The sequence below is a fragment of the Podarcis liolepis genome (assembly GCF_965112155.1).
Source record: "Podarcis liolepis genome assembly, chromosome: 9".
Lineage (NCBI taxonomy): Eukaryota > Metazoa > Chordata > Lepidosauria > Squamata > Lacertidae > Podarcis > Podarcis liolepis.
In genome coordinates this window covers 22,284,560-22,301,078 of record NC_139564.1, presented here as the reverse complement: position 1 = coordinate 22,301,078, position 16,519 = coordinate 22,284,560, and the positions used below count along the sequence as shown (strand labels likewise).

The 16,519-nt window shown below is 43.9% G+C and overlaps 2 protein-coding genes and 1 long non-coding RNA gene across 14 annotated transcripts in view; 2 read left to right on the top strand and 1 right to left on the bottom strand.

Moving 5' to 3' along the window:
• Positions 1–579, top strand: part of CENPE (centromere protein E) — a 37,823-nt gene extending 37,244 nt beyond the window's left edge. For all 12 annotated transcript variants that reach the window (XM_083459185.1, XM_083459192.1, XM_083459189.1 and 9 more), the window contains one exon: positions 351–579. In XM_083459185.1, coding sequence (XP_083315311.1) covers positions 351–466 — 116 coding nt within the window. In that variant the 3' untranslated portion in view covers positions 467–579. The remainder of the gene's footprint in view (positions 1–350) is intronic.
• Positions 580–4,443: 3,864 nt separating this feature from the next.
• On the top strand, positions 4,444–16,484 carry BDH2 (3-hydroxybutyrate dehydrogenase 2). Its single transcript, XM_083459358.1, has 9 exons — positions 4,444–4,579; positions 6,740–6,818; positions 8,915–9,011; positions 9,441–9,549; positions 10,522–10,582; positions 12,394–12,507; positions 12,943–13,001; positions 13,964–14,056; positions 15,829–16,484. Exons 1-9 carry the CDS (start codon positions 4,508–4,510, stop codon positions 15,880–15,882), a joined length of 738 nt encoding a protein of 245 aa, XP_083315484.1. The 5' UTR covers positions 4,444–4,507; the 3' UTR covers positions 15,883–16,484.
• LOC310686169 lies at positions 7,304–8,916 on the bottom strand. The gene is made up of 2 exons (XR_014515735.1): positions 8,776–8,916; positions 7,304–8,237 (listed from the first exon to the last, which is right to left on the bottom strand). It is a non-coding gene; the product is annotated as an uncharacterized lncRNA (long non-coding RNA).
• Positions 16,485–16,519: the final 35 nt, after the last annotated feature.

The following is a 16,519-nucleotide window of genomic DNA, read 5'->3' as shown; positions in this document are numbered from 1 at the left end:
TTTTCATCTCCGCACCTCCAAAGTGTGGCTCTCAGCTGCACAGGAGACATGATTTAATTGCAGGACATCTAACACAAAGCACACCAATAAATTTAAATGACACAAGTTCAGCTCATTGCCATTTTGAATTAGTATGGCTTATGAGCTTCAGTTGTCACAACGATTAATGGTGTGTGTTCTGCTACGCTTTATACAAAGACCCAGAACCCTCTACCCACAAATGGTCATTCTCTTCTCAACAATAGTTTTGCCTTCTGGTTGTCTCTAATAATTACAGATGTCTTGAAAACATGTACTTGATTGCAGCCATTATTATTTAAACAGATGTCCACTATTCTTTTCTCCAACAGACACAAAGTCTTCAGGTGTCCTGTCCACTGACACAGCAGAGTCAACAGACAAAATTTTTAAGCAGCGTTTTGCAGGCTCAAACAATGACGATGTTTCTAAATGCAAGACACAATAGCTGTCTTGATATTTTTGTGGACACAGGTTGATTAATAGATTTCCATCTTCTTTTGACTTCATCATACTTATTTTTAATGTGTTTTAAAAAGAATAAATAAAAGAATTGTTGTTGTTTAGTCGTGTCCGACTTTTCGTGACCCCATGGACCACAGCACGCCAGGCACTCCTGTCTTCCACTGCCTCCCGCACTTTGGTCAAACTCATGCTGGTAGCTTCAAGAACACTGTCCAACCATCTCGTCCTCTGTCGTCCCCTTCTCCTTGTGCCCTCCATCTTTCCCAACATCAGGGTCTTTTCCAGGGAGTCTTCTCTTCTCATGAGGTGGCCAAAGTATTGGAGCCTCAGCTTCAGGATCTGTCCTTCCAGTGAGCACTCAGGGGTGATCTCCTTAAGAATGGATATGTTTGATCTACTTGCAGTCCATAAAAAATACCTTTGCACCAATATTTCTGTTGTTGAAACTGAAGTCATCTTTCTAAAGTGTGGTGGTACAGAGATAAATTGAGACGTGTGTGAGCTCATCATGACAACCGCTCCGTAGCCACGTCTCCAAGAGGAGTCGTAATTGATCCCTGAGCTAGCAAAAGCTGGTATAGAGTGCTGGAATTTGGATCGGATGGCCTGGATTTGGGTTATTAATCTAGCCTCGCGCATGACTAGTCCTATGCACTGTTCTGTAGGGGGTTAGCGCCATTTAACTCGGTGCTTGCTTCTGACTAAAATAGGCTGTTTGTAGAGCTCTGAGCTTTAAACAAAGGTCTTCAGCCAGCAAGCAGTCTTGCAAAGTGTTAAATGGTTAGCATGAAGCAGAAATCCCATCTCTAACCTCTGCTCAAATATTTTCCCATTCCCCCTATGCTAGCTTTGAAAGCCTCGTTATCGCCTCTGTCACTTGCCACAGCAAGGAGAATCCCATTAGTTTCCCCTGCCAGTTCATGCAACGGATGGTCCTGAGTATCCCAGCATCCCCTTCACAAAGAGGAGTTCCATGCTTCCACATTGATGAACCCATAGGGCCCTTCACACAGCTGAGATGGGACTGAGTTATGCAGCACGATCCACTCCCCTATTACATGGCCGGTAGAATATCACTGAGCCTCTTGTGCATGCCATGAACACTGTTTTCCTTATGCTAAACCTGTGGTAGAAAGCTGAGTGTTTGTCTGGCGTTACAACTCCACTGATAATTGGTTCATCCTCCCTCTACAGAAGTAAAAATATGTGAAGACTAAATCCTAAATAAGACAGGCAACTCAAGGTTACCAAGCAATGAGTTACACAGTACACGTTAGCTTCCAGGGTCCTGTTGGTAAGCCTGCCATAGACAAAACAGATGCATATTTTTTTAAGTTTCTATATAAGTGGTTCCCAAACTTCCATGGATCATTTGAAAATTGCTGAGGGTCTTTGTGCACCTTATTTGGCTTTTCGGCCTGTTGTAGCAATTGTAACATGCTGTGATGGGTAAATAGATGATCTTTAAATGCATTTTTATTGTTGCTTTTATTTCTTGTGTTTCATTGTACTACAGTTTGCATTCCATAGAAGTCAAATACCATAACAGCAATATGGGAAATTGAAAGAAGCAACAAAAAATATAATTAAAAATTTAAGTGAATATTAATGAAGCTCATGGACCACAATTTGGGAACCTCTGTTCTAGAAGATAATGTATGACTGCAAATTGCTGATAAAAATTGGAAGCAAGGCCTAAGCAAGATTTTAATTTGGTGTGCTGATGGGCATTGGCAGAATACATGTGGATGTTTGCCTGAGTGTATGCAAGTTCCAGAATCTGCTTGTTTCCTTGTGAGGTAAATGAGTTTAGCCTGGTATAGAAATAAGCTTCCTTTTTTCTGATGGTTTACACAACCCTCAGCATGGTCTGCATTCCCTGAGATTCGCCTTAGTATAACTGGCAACTGCCAATAGTAATAAAAATGAAAATAGGTAGATGTAGCACTTTCTCAGTCATGTCCTTCCCAAAGCCAGTATGGTGGAGCTTGCACATTCATATAATCTTTTCTTTTTAGAAGTAATTTATTGCTGTTCATTCAGTACAGTGGGCAGTATTCAACTAAATGTGTGAGAGTGGAGCAATTTCAGTTTGCACCGTGGGAATTTTTCGCACTCCTCTCTACACATGCTCCACCTGCCCTCCCCAAATCTGCTCCAGGTGGTTGAGGGAGCCATGAGAACAGATTTAGGGGGTGCTGTATTAAATACAACCAGATGTGCCATTTGTGTGGCATGGCCAAATCTGCTGAACAATTTTTATGAATTACATCTAGCACAAAAAATCAGACCTGTTAGCTACCCTGATCCTAGCATTTTGGCCATAACTTTCGATGTGGGTGACACACTTTTTAGACATGCATCATTTTGCAACACAGTAATTCAGTTTTACTAGCAAACACGAGGTTAAACTAACCCCTTTCCAGCCCCTGGAGTAGCATGGGGAGTGTCTGCGCGACACATCTACACACTGCAGCCGACACACCCAGTTTGGAAAGCTCTGGCTTAGCCTATTGACAGTGGCATGAATTAGAGATATATTAGACATGTATTTAAACACCTCCGGTTAATTAAAAGTGCTGTTTTGCCAGTTGTCTTTTTTCATAAGTAGCAGTCTGATGCCAATAGTCTTTTATGCATTGCCATAAAGTAGCTTAACCCTAAACTTCACTAGATGGCAGTATTTACTTCTACCTCGGCATTGAATTATCTTAACTCGGAAGCAATTTGCCAGCACACGAGTCGAATCCCAGCATGCTCTGAAAAACACAAGTAACCGCCTCCTGGACAAAGGTCTCCAAAGACGGTCTTCACAGCACTTCTGAGGTAAATTTTTCCTCCATTCTTGTTCTTTTCTTTCTTTTTTTTTTTTTTACAAATAATAGACTTTCATTTAAGAATGGATTCTGGCAGCTGAGAATTGTCTGCACTCTGGCAGTTTGTGTGTGTGCCATTAGCATCAGTAGCTTTGAATTATCTCTGCCTTTAGAAAAAGGTTTTGCCATGTGGAAAATAAGTAAAATAACCCAGTCAGATGGGTGGCATATAAATAATAAGAGGATTGTTGTTGTTATTGTTAAATAAAGGACTCAAAGCAAATGTCTAGCCATATGCTTAACCAGGGAAGTCCTAATCCCGCTCCGTTCTGCCTTGGTCAGACCACACCTGGAATACAGTGTCCAGTTCTGGGCAGCACAATTTAAGAAGGATGTTGACAAGCTGGAATGTGTGCAAAGGAGGGCAACCATATATCTAAAGGACTGTCACATGTTTTCTCCTGCTCTGGAGGGTAGGACCCAAACCAATGGATTCAAGTTACCAGGAAGGAGATTCCCACTCAACACCAGGAATAACTTTATGACAGCAAGAGCTGTTTGACAGCGGACGAGTCTCCCTTAGGAGGCTCTCCTTCCTTGGAGTCTCTGCTATCCCTCATACCGAGGAAACCAGACCTCCTGAAGTCTCGCACCTCTCCGAGCTTCTGGTGGCATGCAACAAATACAGTGGTGCCTCGCAAGACGAAAATAATCTGTTCCGCGAGTCTCTTCGTCTAGCGGTTTTTTCATCTTGCGAAGCAACCCTATTAGCGGATTAGTGGTTTAGCGGCTTAGCAGCTATTAAAGGCTTAGCGTCTTAGCGGCTAAAAGGCTATTAGCAGCTTAACGGCTTACAAAAAGGGGGGGAGCGGGAAAAAATCGCAACACTCGCAAGACGTTTTTGTCTTGCGAAGCAAGCCCATAAGGAAATTTGTCTTGCGAAGCAGCTCAAAAACGGAAAACCCTTTCGTCTAGCGGGTTTTCCGTCTTGCGAGGCATTCGTCTTGCGGGGCATCACTGTATATTAAAAGCAGTTGATCAGCTCCTAGTTACGCCAAAACAAAACCCCGCAAATATATTGAAACATGTGTGTGATTGGCTCTACAACCAGCATGAAAGATAATGTGCATTTCTTGCAGCTGTTCCTTCTGTAGTTTGCGCTGGTGAATCAGATACCACAATCTCTTTGAATCACCTACAGGGGCACGATGGGCCGGCTGGATGGGAAGGTAATACTGATGTCTGCTGCAGCACAAGGAATTGGTCGAGCCACAGCTATTGTAAGTTCGGGAACTCTTACTGGGTTTGCTTTGGGTTGGGTTTTGTACAAATGCATCTGCAAGCAGCCGTCACGAAAGTACTTGTGCTTGAATGTATTTAGATAGTGGTGAGGACTTGAGCAGGACTTGTACCTAGGACAAGGGTCAGCAAGGTTTACCTTGCCTGGGCCAGTTCACCGCCACAGAGCCCCCTCTGTGGGCTGGATTGCAGGCGCACGTGAGAGACAGCGCCCCTGATTTTCTGTGCCTCTGCAGATGTGATTTCCGGCACCGTGGAAGTGAGTCCCCATGCCGCGCTGGTTTAGCGCAGCACACGGGGACCCGCTGAGTGGGCGGCTTGTGGTCCAGTTAAACGACCCACTTGTGGCCCATGGGCCTTAGTGTCACAGCCCAGTTCACGGGCGATCAAAGTCCTGGCCGGGGACATCAGGACTGGGGGCAAGATGGCGGGGTGGAAGCAGGTACGGGGGTGCAGAAGCCAGGAGTCAAGAAGCCAAGGGTCCAGGGGTCAGGAAGCAAGGAGGCACGAAGTCAGGGGTTCGAGGATCAAGAAGCAAGAAGTCAAGGGTCCGAGGATCAAGAAGCAGGGAGTGAAGAAGCCGAGGTTCAAGGATCAGGAAGCAAGAAGCCAAACGCAGCAAGGCAGGGAACGTGTTGCTGTGGCAAAGAGCCAAAGGGAAAATGCTGACCTTATATCCCTTCCCAGCTCTTGCCACCATGTGATGTGGATTACCAATTGGCCTCACCTGTGAGGCCATGCCTTGTCTCTTCAGAACAAACTTAGGAAGGCCGCAGGCCTGCAAAGTCCTATTGGTCACAGGGCCTGGCTGCTGCACACACACCTGACACTTAGGTTGCCTACCCCTGACCTAGGGGTTGGCACAGGCCCATTGTGCCTCTCCACTCTGGTTTGGAGTGGCTAGAAGGCCATCTATCCGTCTGCTCCCTTGGCTGGCCCTCCGCTGCTCTGGGCAAGGCATGCGAGCTCCTCTGGGTTCCTCGCTGGAGGCATCCAGTCACTGGCGTGGGCCATCACAGTAACTCTGCAACAACCTCCCCATCACAGCAACTTCCCCAGTCGCTATTAGAAGTGTGAGCGGTCCTTGGAAAGGGTGCAAGGGGTATGGTGCCAAATGCCCATACAGCTCCTTGCCAAGGGCACAAGGGAGCCTAGGTAAGCCTCCGCTCTGAGGGAGGGAAGAAATCACAAAGGGGAAATCTTCAAGCGATCAGAGCTCAAGATTTTAAAGCAGGGATGGGGAACCAATGGCGCTACAGACACTATTGGACTCCTGCTCTCATCAGCCCAAACCAACCTGTCCAATCATAGAATTGTAAAGTTGTAAGAGACCCTGGGGGTCGTCTAGTTCAACCCCCTGCAATGCAGGGATGTCAGCTAAAGCAGTGTTCCCCAACCTTGGGTCTCCAGCTGTTTTCGGACTGCAATTCCCATCATCCCTGACCACTGGTCTTGTTAGCAGGGGATGATGGGAGTTGTAGTCCAAAAACAGCTGGAGACCCAAAGTTGGGGAACACTGAGCTAAAGCATCCATGACAGGTGGCCATCCAACCGCTGCTTACAGTAAAAAGAACCTCAAGGAAGGAGAGTCCATGAAGTCTTGTGGGAGTCCGTTCCGCTGTCAAACAGCTCTCGCAGTCAGAAAGTTCATATTTATCACACCTCTTAATTCTATTCTGTCTTTTTATTGAGTTAAATTTCTTTAAAAACTTGCTGTTTATTCCTCAATAGGATTATCTAAAGATGTCTCAGGTCTCCCTTGGAGCACAAATGACTAGCATAATACTATTATTTTTTTGCTTTCAGAAAAGCTGGTCTGTGAAAATGCCTTCGTATTTAGGAACAGAATATTCCAAATACAAAAATATTTTATTTATTTATTTCACATAATTTATATGCCACGTGATTGTGACAACAACAATAGAGGTTTGATTGGACTATAAATGCAGTGAGAGGATGTGTCATTTGAATCCAATTCTTTGAGAAATCAGTCTTACCTAACTCTGTGTTTGATGTTTGGTGGCAGCTCCTCACAACGATGAGAACATTATCAAACCAGCTAACTATCCATGGCAGCTAAGAGGCAGAGCCCATGTTTTAATCTGTTCAGATATTAACTACATTTGGTTTGGTTTTGAAAGGCTTTTGCAAAGGAAGGAGCCAAGGTCATTGCTACAGATATCAATGAATCCAAACTCAGAGAACTGGAAGCCTATCCAGGTATTTCTTTAGTTATTTTGAGCCTGAGCCTGCTTCAGATTTTGGATGGAGTTGGGGAGTGGAGTAGAGTAGAGTAGAGTAGAGCAGAACAGAAATATACCTTCCGAAGAGCAATTGGGATGGGGTGACCATTTAAAGGTGAATTTACCGAATTTGCAGAATTTGAAACAAGATGTTCATTGAAATCCGTGCTTCTCTGAATTTTGCAGTGTAGTTCTCCAGCCAAGTAATGTGTACATAAATACATATACTAGTATAAAGTGCACATATAAATATATGTAATAGTGAAAATAACATGCAAAAATGCATTTTATTAGAAAAGGGAAGAGTGGAGCGCAAGGAGTTTTGAATTATTATTATTATTATTATTATTATTATTATTATTATTATTATTATTATTATTATTAAATGCTGTGTGCATCTGTATCTAATCTTGCCCCCCTCTTTAATTTATTTATTGGTGTGTGTTTTTGTTTTGGTAAGAAAATAAAAGAATAAAATAAAATCAGGATTAAGGGGTGTTTTCAGGGCGGTGGAGAGTGTGTGTGCTGTGTCCCCTTGGTACAGTGGTGGAGGAAATGCTCTGTGGTGGAGGGGAGACGACAAAATTGTGGGGGTCAAGGAGGGACGGAGGGGTGAGAAATGTCCCTATTTTCATCTGAGGAATACTGGAGGGTATGAGTCAATATCTTTGTACTCTGTAAGGTTTGCTTCCAAGTAAAACATGTGTTGTAGGTACCTTATAAAATTAGCCTTGAACACTGCTGGGCTTGCCAGCAAATTCCCAATCAAATTCCCTTGCCTCTAAAAATGAAAAATAAAAGTCCTGACCTGCATTGTTAACTGAACCCTTTCAGAGCATTGCCTGGCTTCAGATAAATCCAAGTTTTGTAGCAAAGAAATAAAGCTTAATAGCACTTTCTGTCATCTGTATTACTCAGCAATAATGGTTTGATTATAGTTATTAAGCTGCTGACACCTGGGTAGTGTTAATTTTCTTTTGTTAAACTCTGATGTGGAAAAACAACAACACTTTTTCTACTGAAGGAAATTATTCATCAAGATTCAGGTGGAGCTGTGTGCATTAGGCCTATATTTACAGTGATTTAATATACTTTGAGGACAGCTCACTGGTGGGGATGAAAACAACCCGCGTAGAGCTGGGAGAATTTCTGCGAAACGTGATCACGCTGCCCCTGGAAGTCCTGTTGACTTTAATAGAAATATATTGACATTCTAGACCCTTTTGTAACTTCTCTTCACATGAAGATGCCTTGGAAGGAGGGCATGAATATGCCCACTGACCGCACTTCATGCACAGAGCCAAGGGCCTGAAAAAGGGTGCTCCTCTCTGCATACAATCCTACACAAGTGAGTGTTTCATGTGATGGAGAACCCTGTCCAACTGAGCTTCTAGCTCTGCAGAACACTTTGTTGTTGTTTAGTCGTTTAGTCGTGTCCGACTCTTCGTGACCCCATGGACCAGAGCACGCCAGGCACTCCTGTCTTCCACTGCCTCCCGCAGTTTGGTCAGACTCATGTTTGTAGCTTCGAGAACACTGTCCAACCATCTCGTCCTCTGTCGTCCCCTTCTCCTTGTGCCCTCCATCTTTCCCAACATCAGGGTCTTTTCCAGGGAGTCTTCTCTTCTCATGAGTTGGTCAAAGTATTGGAGTCTCAGCTTCAGGATCTGTCCTTCCAGTGAGCACTCGGGGCTGATTTCCTTAAGAATGGATAGGTTTGATCTTCTTGCAGTCCATGGGACTCTCAAGAGTCTCCTCCAGCACCAGAATTCAAAAGCATCAATTCTTCGGCGATCAGCCTTCTTTATGGTCCAGCTCTCACTTCCATACATCACTGCTGGGAAAACCATAGCTTTAACTATAAGGTTCCTGGAGCAGGAACTGGCAAGCCACTCCAGTATCCCTGCCAAGAAAACTCCATGGACAAAGGCAACAGGCAGAACACTTACATGAATTAATTTATATGTGCAGAGTCGCTCACTGCACAGATGTGTACATACATGCAAGGTAATCATCCTTTATCATGAAATCAAAACAATATTGCCTATTCTGATATGCTGATTTCCTCAACAGGCATCCAGGTTCGTGTGCTGGATGTCACCAACAAAGAACAAATTGAAAAACTGGCCAAGGAAGTGATGAGAATTGACGTTCTATGTAATATTGCAGGGTAAGCTGCCGTCGTGGGTTAATTGCCTTTCCTTTTCAATGTGCTTTTTAAAACAGAAGCACTGGGCTTTCAAACACCCCCACACTGTGCTTTGAAGTCCCAACAATTGGAGCTTCAAAGCTCAGCACTGCCTGATGTTACTATGACCCTTGTGGTCCCTTCCAACTCAACGATTCTATAAAAAGTGGGCAACGCGGCCCACCTGTCAAATTTGACCCTGCAAGGGTGAGGAGATGAGAGTTCAGCCCACTGACCAGGAAAAGATATATCCACCCAGGTATATGGCTTTAGAAGCTTTGACAACATAAGCAGCATAAAAATAACTAAAATAAAATAAAAGCCTGGACAACTTCAGCCGCTAAAGGTATATTTGAAAAGCCCTGAAAGCACAGGAAAACAACCTGTTGTTCCTTGTGTCTTTTATGCCAGGTTTGTCAGTACGGGGACCATTTTGGAATGTGAGGAAAAAGACTGGGATTTCACTATGAACGTCAACGTTCGCAGTATGTATCTGATGATCAAAACATTCCTGCCTAAGGTAAGGCCAACATGCTGTTCTCTTATCCTTTAGAGGTGTAGTTCACTGTGTGCTCAGTAAAGGGCTGGTAAAAGTGGTGTAGGAGGAGGATAAGCCAGGCTGAGATAATATTTGCAACTTACAATTCTCAGAGTGGTTTCACAATCCATCTCTCTTCCCAGGGAACTCTGGGAATTGTAGCACTTGGGAGGGGGATATGAGTCTCCTAACAACTCTCAAAGCCTTTAGCAAACAATACTTCCCAAGATTTATTGGGGAAAGCCATGACTGTTTAACCTGGTATCATTCTGCTTTAAATATATAGTGCAGATGGGGCCTTAGTCTAACCTCCTCCTAATAATTTAATTTTTTTTTTTAGTTATTTACTGTACCATAAAAGGTAAAGGTAAAGGGACCAAAACATTTGCGGGTGCAAAGAGCATTAAACAGAATCACATAGGACCATCGTGAGCAATGTATGTGCAAATGAAAGTATGTTGGAGGGAGGGCCTTAAAGAATTATCCTGTCATGGGACAGCTTATCATGCCATCAGTTTTAATGAAATAAGGTGAGAGCAGAGATCCTCACTACGTATTCCATCACTGGCCATGAGACTCGTGGCATGAGACCAAGAGCATATAGATCTTTCATTTGCCCATCAAATATGTGTTAATCCTTCTATGATCTTTGTGGATGAAGTTTTAAAGCATCTGTCAAAAGCTTTCTTTTTCAGTGCAATTGCACCTTTTAAAAAAAGAAAAGATAAACTATATTTGTGAACCCAAAGTTCAATTTAATTGTTTAAAATGACACAGTATTACATGAATGTCTTGCTTACGGGCTTCCCATAGGCTTCTTGTTGGCCACTGTGAGAACGGGATGCTGACCTAGACTGGCCCTTCTTTCCCCTGATCCAGCAAAGCTTTTCTCATAGTCATCTGTTTGGTGTTCTTGTGGCGTCAAAACATTTTGTGTTTGCATTTTTCAAATAGATGCTGGCGGAAAAATCTGGTAACATCATCAACATGTCTTCTGTGGTATCTAGTATCAAAGGTCAGTAGCTTCGCAGTTTAAGCACAGCAAGGTTCATGTCATCCTTACCTTATTTTACACATATTTTAAAATGGACTGGTGCCTGTGATATAGGATATTTGGGGGCCATGTCCTTCTGGTGTTCTGTTGGTCTAATACCAATCTAAGGGTCATTTCACATGAATATCTGTATTCATCTTGTCTGGTTGGGACTATGTATTCTTAGATGCAAGTGGCGGGTACCCAGTGCAAAAAAAGCCCCACATTTTATGAAGGTTTATTACTGCAGGAACTACTTGCTGTCTTTTAGCATGTTAAAGATTTGTTTCAAAATGTTCCTATGTATTTTGATTATTGTGAGTTGCCATGGGCTTCCTTGTAATGGGGAAGCAGGTTATAAATTTCACATGACAAAACAAAGTTTTCACTATGCAGGACATGGCATGCCGTTTCTTATTTTATTATATTATTGACCTATCATAAACGTATGTAGAAACTAAAATGTTAACCACACAAACAATAACAGAACCATATACAGAGCATATTCAGTATATAAAAAAACCACAAATTAAGAGATGTTGTTGCATATAGCCAAGTTTTTAAGATGAGTCTATATAGCCCAGCCACAATGAGGAGTGCCATTTCTGACCTTTTATAAAGGAAGCTGTTGTCAGCTTTAGGGCAGCTCTATGAATACTTGGTGTGCCACATCCATTACATTTTGATGGCTAGAGTGGCTTCTTAGAGCCAAGGCTGCACTCTGGAAACATCTGCCTCTGCTTAACACTTGTACCATGGCAAGCATCACTAGGTGTGTCCAAGATGGTGTTGATAATAATAATAATATATAATAATTATTATTTATTATTTATTATTTATACCCCACCCATCTGGCTGGGTTTCCCCAGCCACACTGGGCAGCTTCCAACAGAATATCAAAATACAATAGTCTAGTAAACATTAAAAGCTTCCCTAAACAGGGCTGCCTTCAGATGTCTTCTAAAAGTCTGGTAGTTGATTTTCTCTTTGACATCTGGTGGGAGGGCATTCCACAGGGCGGGTGCCACTACCGAGAAGGCCCTCTGCCTGGTTCCCTGTAACTTCTCTTCTCGCAGCAAGGGAACCGCCAGAGGGCCCTCAGCACTGGATCTTAGTGTCTGGGCAGAACGATGGGGGTGGAGATGCTCCTTCAGGTATACTGGACCGAGGCCGTTTAGGGCTTTAAAGGTCAGCACCAACACTTTGAATTGTGCTCGGAAACGTACTGGGAGCCAGTGTAGGTCTTTCAAGACCGGTGTTATGTGGTCTTGGCGGCCGCTCCCAGTCACCAGTCTAGCTGCCGCATTCTGGATTAGTTGTAGTTTCCAGGTCACTCCAGCTTCCATTGTCTCTGCCCATCATCCAAGCTGGCTGGGGCTGATGGGGGTTGTGGTCCAACCACGTGTGGAGGGCCACAGGTATCTTACAGCCTTGCTTTTATGGGTTGACCAGAGAGAGACAAAACTGGGGTGACCTCCCAACATCTGCGAGTAATAGAAACCTTGGGTAGAAATGGAACAGCTGGAGAAATGGGGTCTAAATAGTGCATGGCAATATTCTCAGGGGCACAGAATGCAAACACACACACACACACAAGCTTTCTTCTATAGAAATCGATCTTTGTGCAATATGTTTTTAGAAGAGAACAGGGAATAGAAGTTCAGCTCATCACAAGACTATTTAGAGACAGCCAATGAGAAGGCAGAATGAAGGCTATATAGAAATGCAAAATGAGCTTTTGCATTCTTTGGTATGATTTGATTTCCTGATTCCCACCCTGATCTCTTTCTCAGGAGCTGTTAAGAGGTGTGTCTATGGTACCTCAAAGGCAGCAGTTATTGGACTTACCAAATCCATAGCTTCTGACTTCATTGGGGAAGGAATCAGATGCAACTGTGTTTGTCCTGGTAAGAAGCATCCCACCATCTTTGTTCTGTTTGCAAGTTCGTGCAAAGGCATCTAAAGTTTACATTTCAAGGGTGAATCCCTCTGGGCTATTTATTAAAGTAACTAATATTTTCAGACAGAGGAGTTACCATTTAAATACATGATGCCATTTAATTAATACATGAGAGCCAGTGTGGTGTAGTGGTTAAGAGCAGTAGTCTCGTAATCTGGGAAACTGGGTTCGCGTCTCCGCTCCTCCACATGCAGCTGCTGGGTGACCTTGGGCTAGTCACACTTCTCTGAAGTCTCTCAGCCCCACTCACCTCACAGAGTGTTTGTTGTGGGGGAGGAGGGGAAAGGAGAATGTTAGCCGCTTTGAGACTCCTTAAAGGGAGTGAAAGGCGGGATATCAAATCCAAACTCTTCTTCTTCTTAATGTTTGGGTATTTTCTTAGGCACTATTGACACTCCTTCTCTGCAGGAGAGAATCCAGGGCAGCCCTGATCCAGAACAGGTGGGCAATACAATTTCATTTTTTGCATTATGACACACAATCCAGCAGTGATAAGCTATTTAAAGCACCTTTGTTCTCCACAGGCTGCTTCAAAACATTCATTTTTCACCATTTTGTACCCAGGATTTATAACAAGTCAATAGAGTAAAAAGTAGAGTAAAATGTAAAAAGTAAGCAGATCCTCCTCACCTCTGAATGTAGGTAACTTATTCACCGCAAGCCTTTTTTGCAGAATGTATTAATTGGCTTTGTTTAGCCATCATAGTAACCTATGGTTTATTCATAAACAATACCGTAGTTGGTTGTAATGGGAATGAGCCTAGCCTACATGAAGGCTTACATTCCCCCCTCCTCTTGTTTCCAGTTTGCATTAACTATAGTTAAGCACTAATAAACCATAATGATTTTACTATGATTTGTTTGCAACAGGCCAACTTCAAACCATGGTTTGTGAAGATGTCTTGTTGCAAGCAAACCATCGTTAATATTAGCCTGTTTTGTCAGATAACACAACTGGCTGTGGTTATTCAAAAGCAGAAAAGAAAGCTTTTGTCTGTAAGAGGATTGTAAGGGAAGTTCGTGAGTCTGTGGCAGAGCTAGGCTTGCCTAAATGCAACAACTGAGCTCACAACCCTATCGTTTAGAAGGGGCAGAATACTCTTCTGCCTGTTGGCAGCTGTTGAAGTGCAGCCTCCTTTATAAATATTGACATCTCTTGACCCCATGTACAGGTTACCTTGGCAGTTAGATGTCTCAATTTGCCTTGGCTTTCCCCTCTATTTTCTTTGAACAGTATCTTGGGAAGAACATTCGCGTGGAAGTTTGATACACTTCCAAACTACTCTAAATGATCTGGGTGTGGATTTGAAGTATCGCATGATGAAAAATAACGCCAGGGGAAAGTCCTGTGTTTGAGAACCATGTCTAGGCTTATTGATGCAGCGAATGCTTTTTATCTCTAGGCACTGAAAGACTTTATGGCCAGGCAAAGGACAGGTAGGTTTGGGACAGCTGAAGAAGTAGCCCACCTGTTTGTATACCTGGCTTCCGATGAAGTAAGTACAATGGGTCAGCCACATAGCAGTACACCAGGTTGTCTGAAATAGTACTTCTTTAACAGCTAGTGCCAATAGGCTTCTGTTTGCTGACACCTGAGATAATGTGTTTCCAGGACCCACCTTATTCCCTTGACTGTAATCGGTTTTAGCTGTTTCTAATTCTGAAATTTAAATTATTGCAACCCACCCTGGGAATTGCTGGTGAAGGACAGGCAGTAGTAACAACAACAACAACAACAATATAGAACTGGGTGGGGGGCAGAACACGCCACAGGCCCCATTGCTCACCAGTCCTTGTTTGAGTGCTTTTGACTGGCTGGAATGGTTCCTTGAATTCTTGTCTAGAAGGAGGGTAGAGAGGGGTGTTTGTATAGCAAACTCATGGCACCAAGATAAAGTGTTCGTTTGTTGTTCCAGCCACTCAGAACCTTTAATTTGAAGCAAGTAATGTTAGCGAGGTGGGGTTTTGAATCCCAAACTGTGTCAGCGAGTCGGAGGGGTGGGCAGAGGAGGCTGGTGGGACAGGATGGTCCAGGCAAAGGGGTCAGCGATTTGTGGGGTTGTGCCACCCGTGAGGAAGGAGCCAGAGGAAAGAGCCTGGGCAGTCAGGGACCGGAAGAGAGGAGGTTGGGGGAGAGTTGCAGGAAGCCGAAGAGGGGGAAGAGGCAGCCCCAGAGAGAGATGGACCATTAGAAGTTCCTCCATTTCCTCCCTCAATGACTCCAAGGACAAGGAAGGGTTTGCTGGAGCTGCCACAGGAGCTGCCAGTTGCTTATGTGCACCATGTCAGATGTGGGTGTATGTGGTTGTGTTGTTGCATCCCTGGTGTGTCTCTTCCTTGCACCTTAGGAACAGATGTAATCCAAGTGCTTTGCCAGTAAAGAACTATGCTTTCCATTGCTTGTCCCCACCCAGGCTGGGTGTGCTCGGGACAAACTGTAGTTGCAGTCCCTACTATTTAAGACCCTTGCACAATTGTCTCAAACTCTTCCTCCCTCTGCTGCCTTGCCCCATCCAGTGAGAGCCAAACTAAGCACGACAGAATCAATGCAATGAGCAATGCACTGATGTTAATGGAAGCTGGTGTCGTGACTGGGCCCAGTGCTATCAAGTGAAGGCAGTGGTGCCTGCTCATAATCTAGCGGATCCGGGGTCGTCTCAGTCCCATCTGCACAAGGCCCCATTTTGGGGATTTTCACAGGCCAAGGTAAAGGGACTCCTGACCATTAGGTCCAGTCGTGACCGACTCTGGGGTTGCGGTGCTCATCTCGCTCTATAGGCCGAGGGAGCCGGCGTACAGCTTCCGGGTCATGTGGCCAGCATGACTAAGTCGCTTCTGGCAAACCAGAGCAGCGCACGGAAATGCCATTTACCTTCCCGCCGGAGCGGTACCTATTTATCTACTTGCACTTTGATGTGCTTTCAAACTGCTAGGTTGGCAGGAGCAGGGACCGAGCAACGGGAGCTCACCCCGTCGCGGGGATTTGAACCGCCGACCTTCTGATCAGCAAGTCCTAGGCTCTGTGGTTTAACCCACAGCGCCACCCGCATCCCTACTGCTGGCAATTTACCTCCACTTCCAGCCCCGCCCAAACAGGATTTAGATTGCGGCCTTAATCCTTTTACAATTGTCATTTAGTCATATGGAGTTCAATCAGCTTCTGAAACATTTCATGTTGGTTGGGACTACATTTATAGTACTGTATTTATTGAGGACACAATGACTTGAATTATGCTATATGCTCAAACTTTGTCCTTGCTTTCTTCAGTCAGCATTCATGACTGGCCGGGAGTACATCATTGATGGAGGCTGGAGCATGTGACCTGGTACCTGGAGATTTCTGTTTGCAAATGCTGAACACCAGAACTCGCAACGGTTTTAATGCCTAAAATGAACAATTTAATCAACCGTCTAATAGGTGCTAATCCAGTCTTTCTCACGCAATGGATTTGTTTTACATTTTGTTTCTCATTTATCATAACATCTTCACTCCAGCTTTTGTGTCCACTTCAATCAGATGCATGTAATCCTAAATTGCTAGGTGTGTGCACTCATGCATGCACATAGCTGGATGGGGGAGGATCCAGAAGAGTGAGGTCAGAGGCAAATAAGGAGCATAAAGAACAAACGCTGCCAATTGCATAAAGCAAAAAGTGTTAGTGATGGCAACAGAAGCACCCTGGCATTAATTAATTAATATAACGATTAATACAAGAGATGGAATCAAAAACCCTGATCTCACTTCTAAGTCATAGAATTTGATTTCTGAATCTATTGTAATTCAACATTTTTATGCTGGAGCGTCCTTTGATGAACTATGTGGCCCTTTCAGTTCCACAATTACGTGGTGTGCCTTTGTTCCAGAATGGCTACATGCTATTTTCTTACAAGTGCCTAATAAAGTTAATTCCACTACCAGTTAAATGTAGTTCTTTTCAGTTCCATGCATGTGCGGGTAC

Coding starts and splice junctions, on each gene's coding strand:
- BDH2 (XM_083459358.1), top strand. CDS start 4,508: ATGGGCCGGCTGGATGGGAAGGTAATACTGATGTCTGCTGCAGCACAA. Junction 4,580..6,739: donor TTGGTCGAGCCACAGCTATT/GTAAGTTCGGGA, acceptor TGGTTTTGAAAG/GCTTTTGCAAAGGAAGGAGC. Junction 10,583..12,393: donor TGTGGTATCTAGTATCAAAG/GTCAGTAGCTTC, acceptor TCTCTTTCTCAG/GAGCTGTTAAGAGGTGTGTC.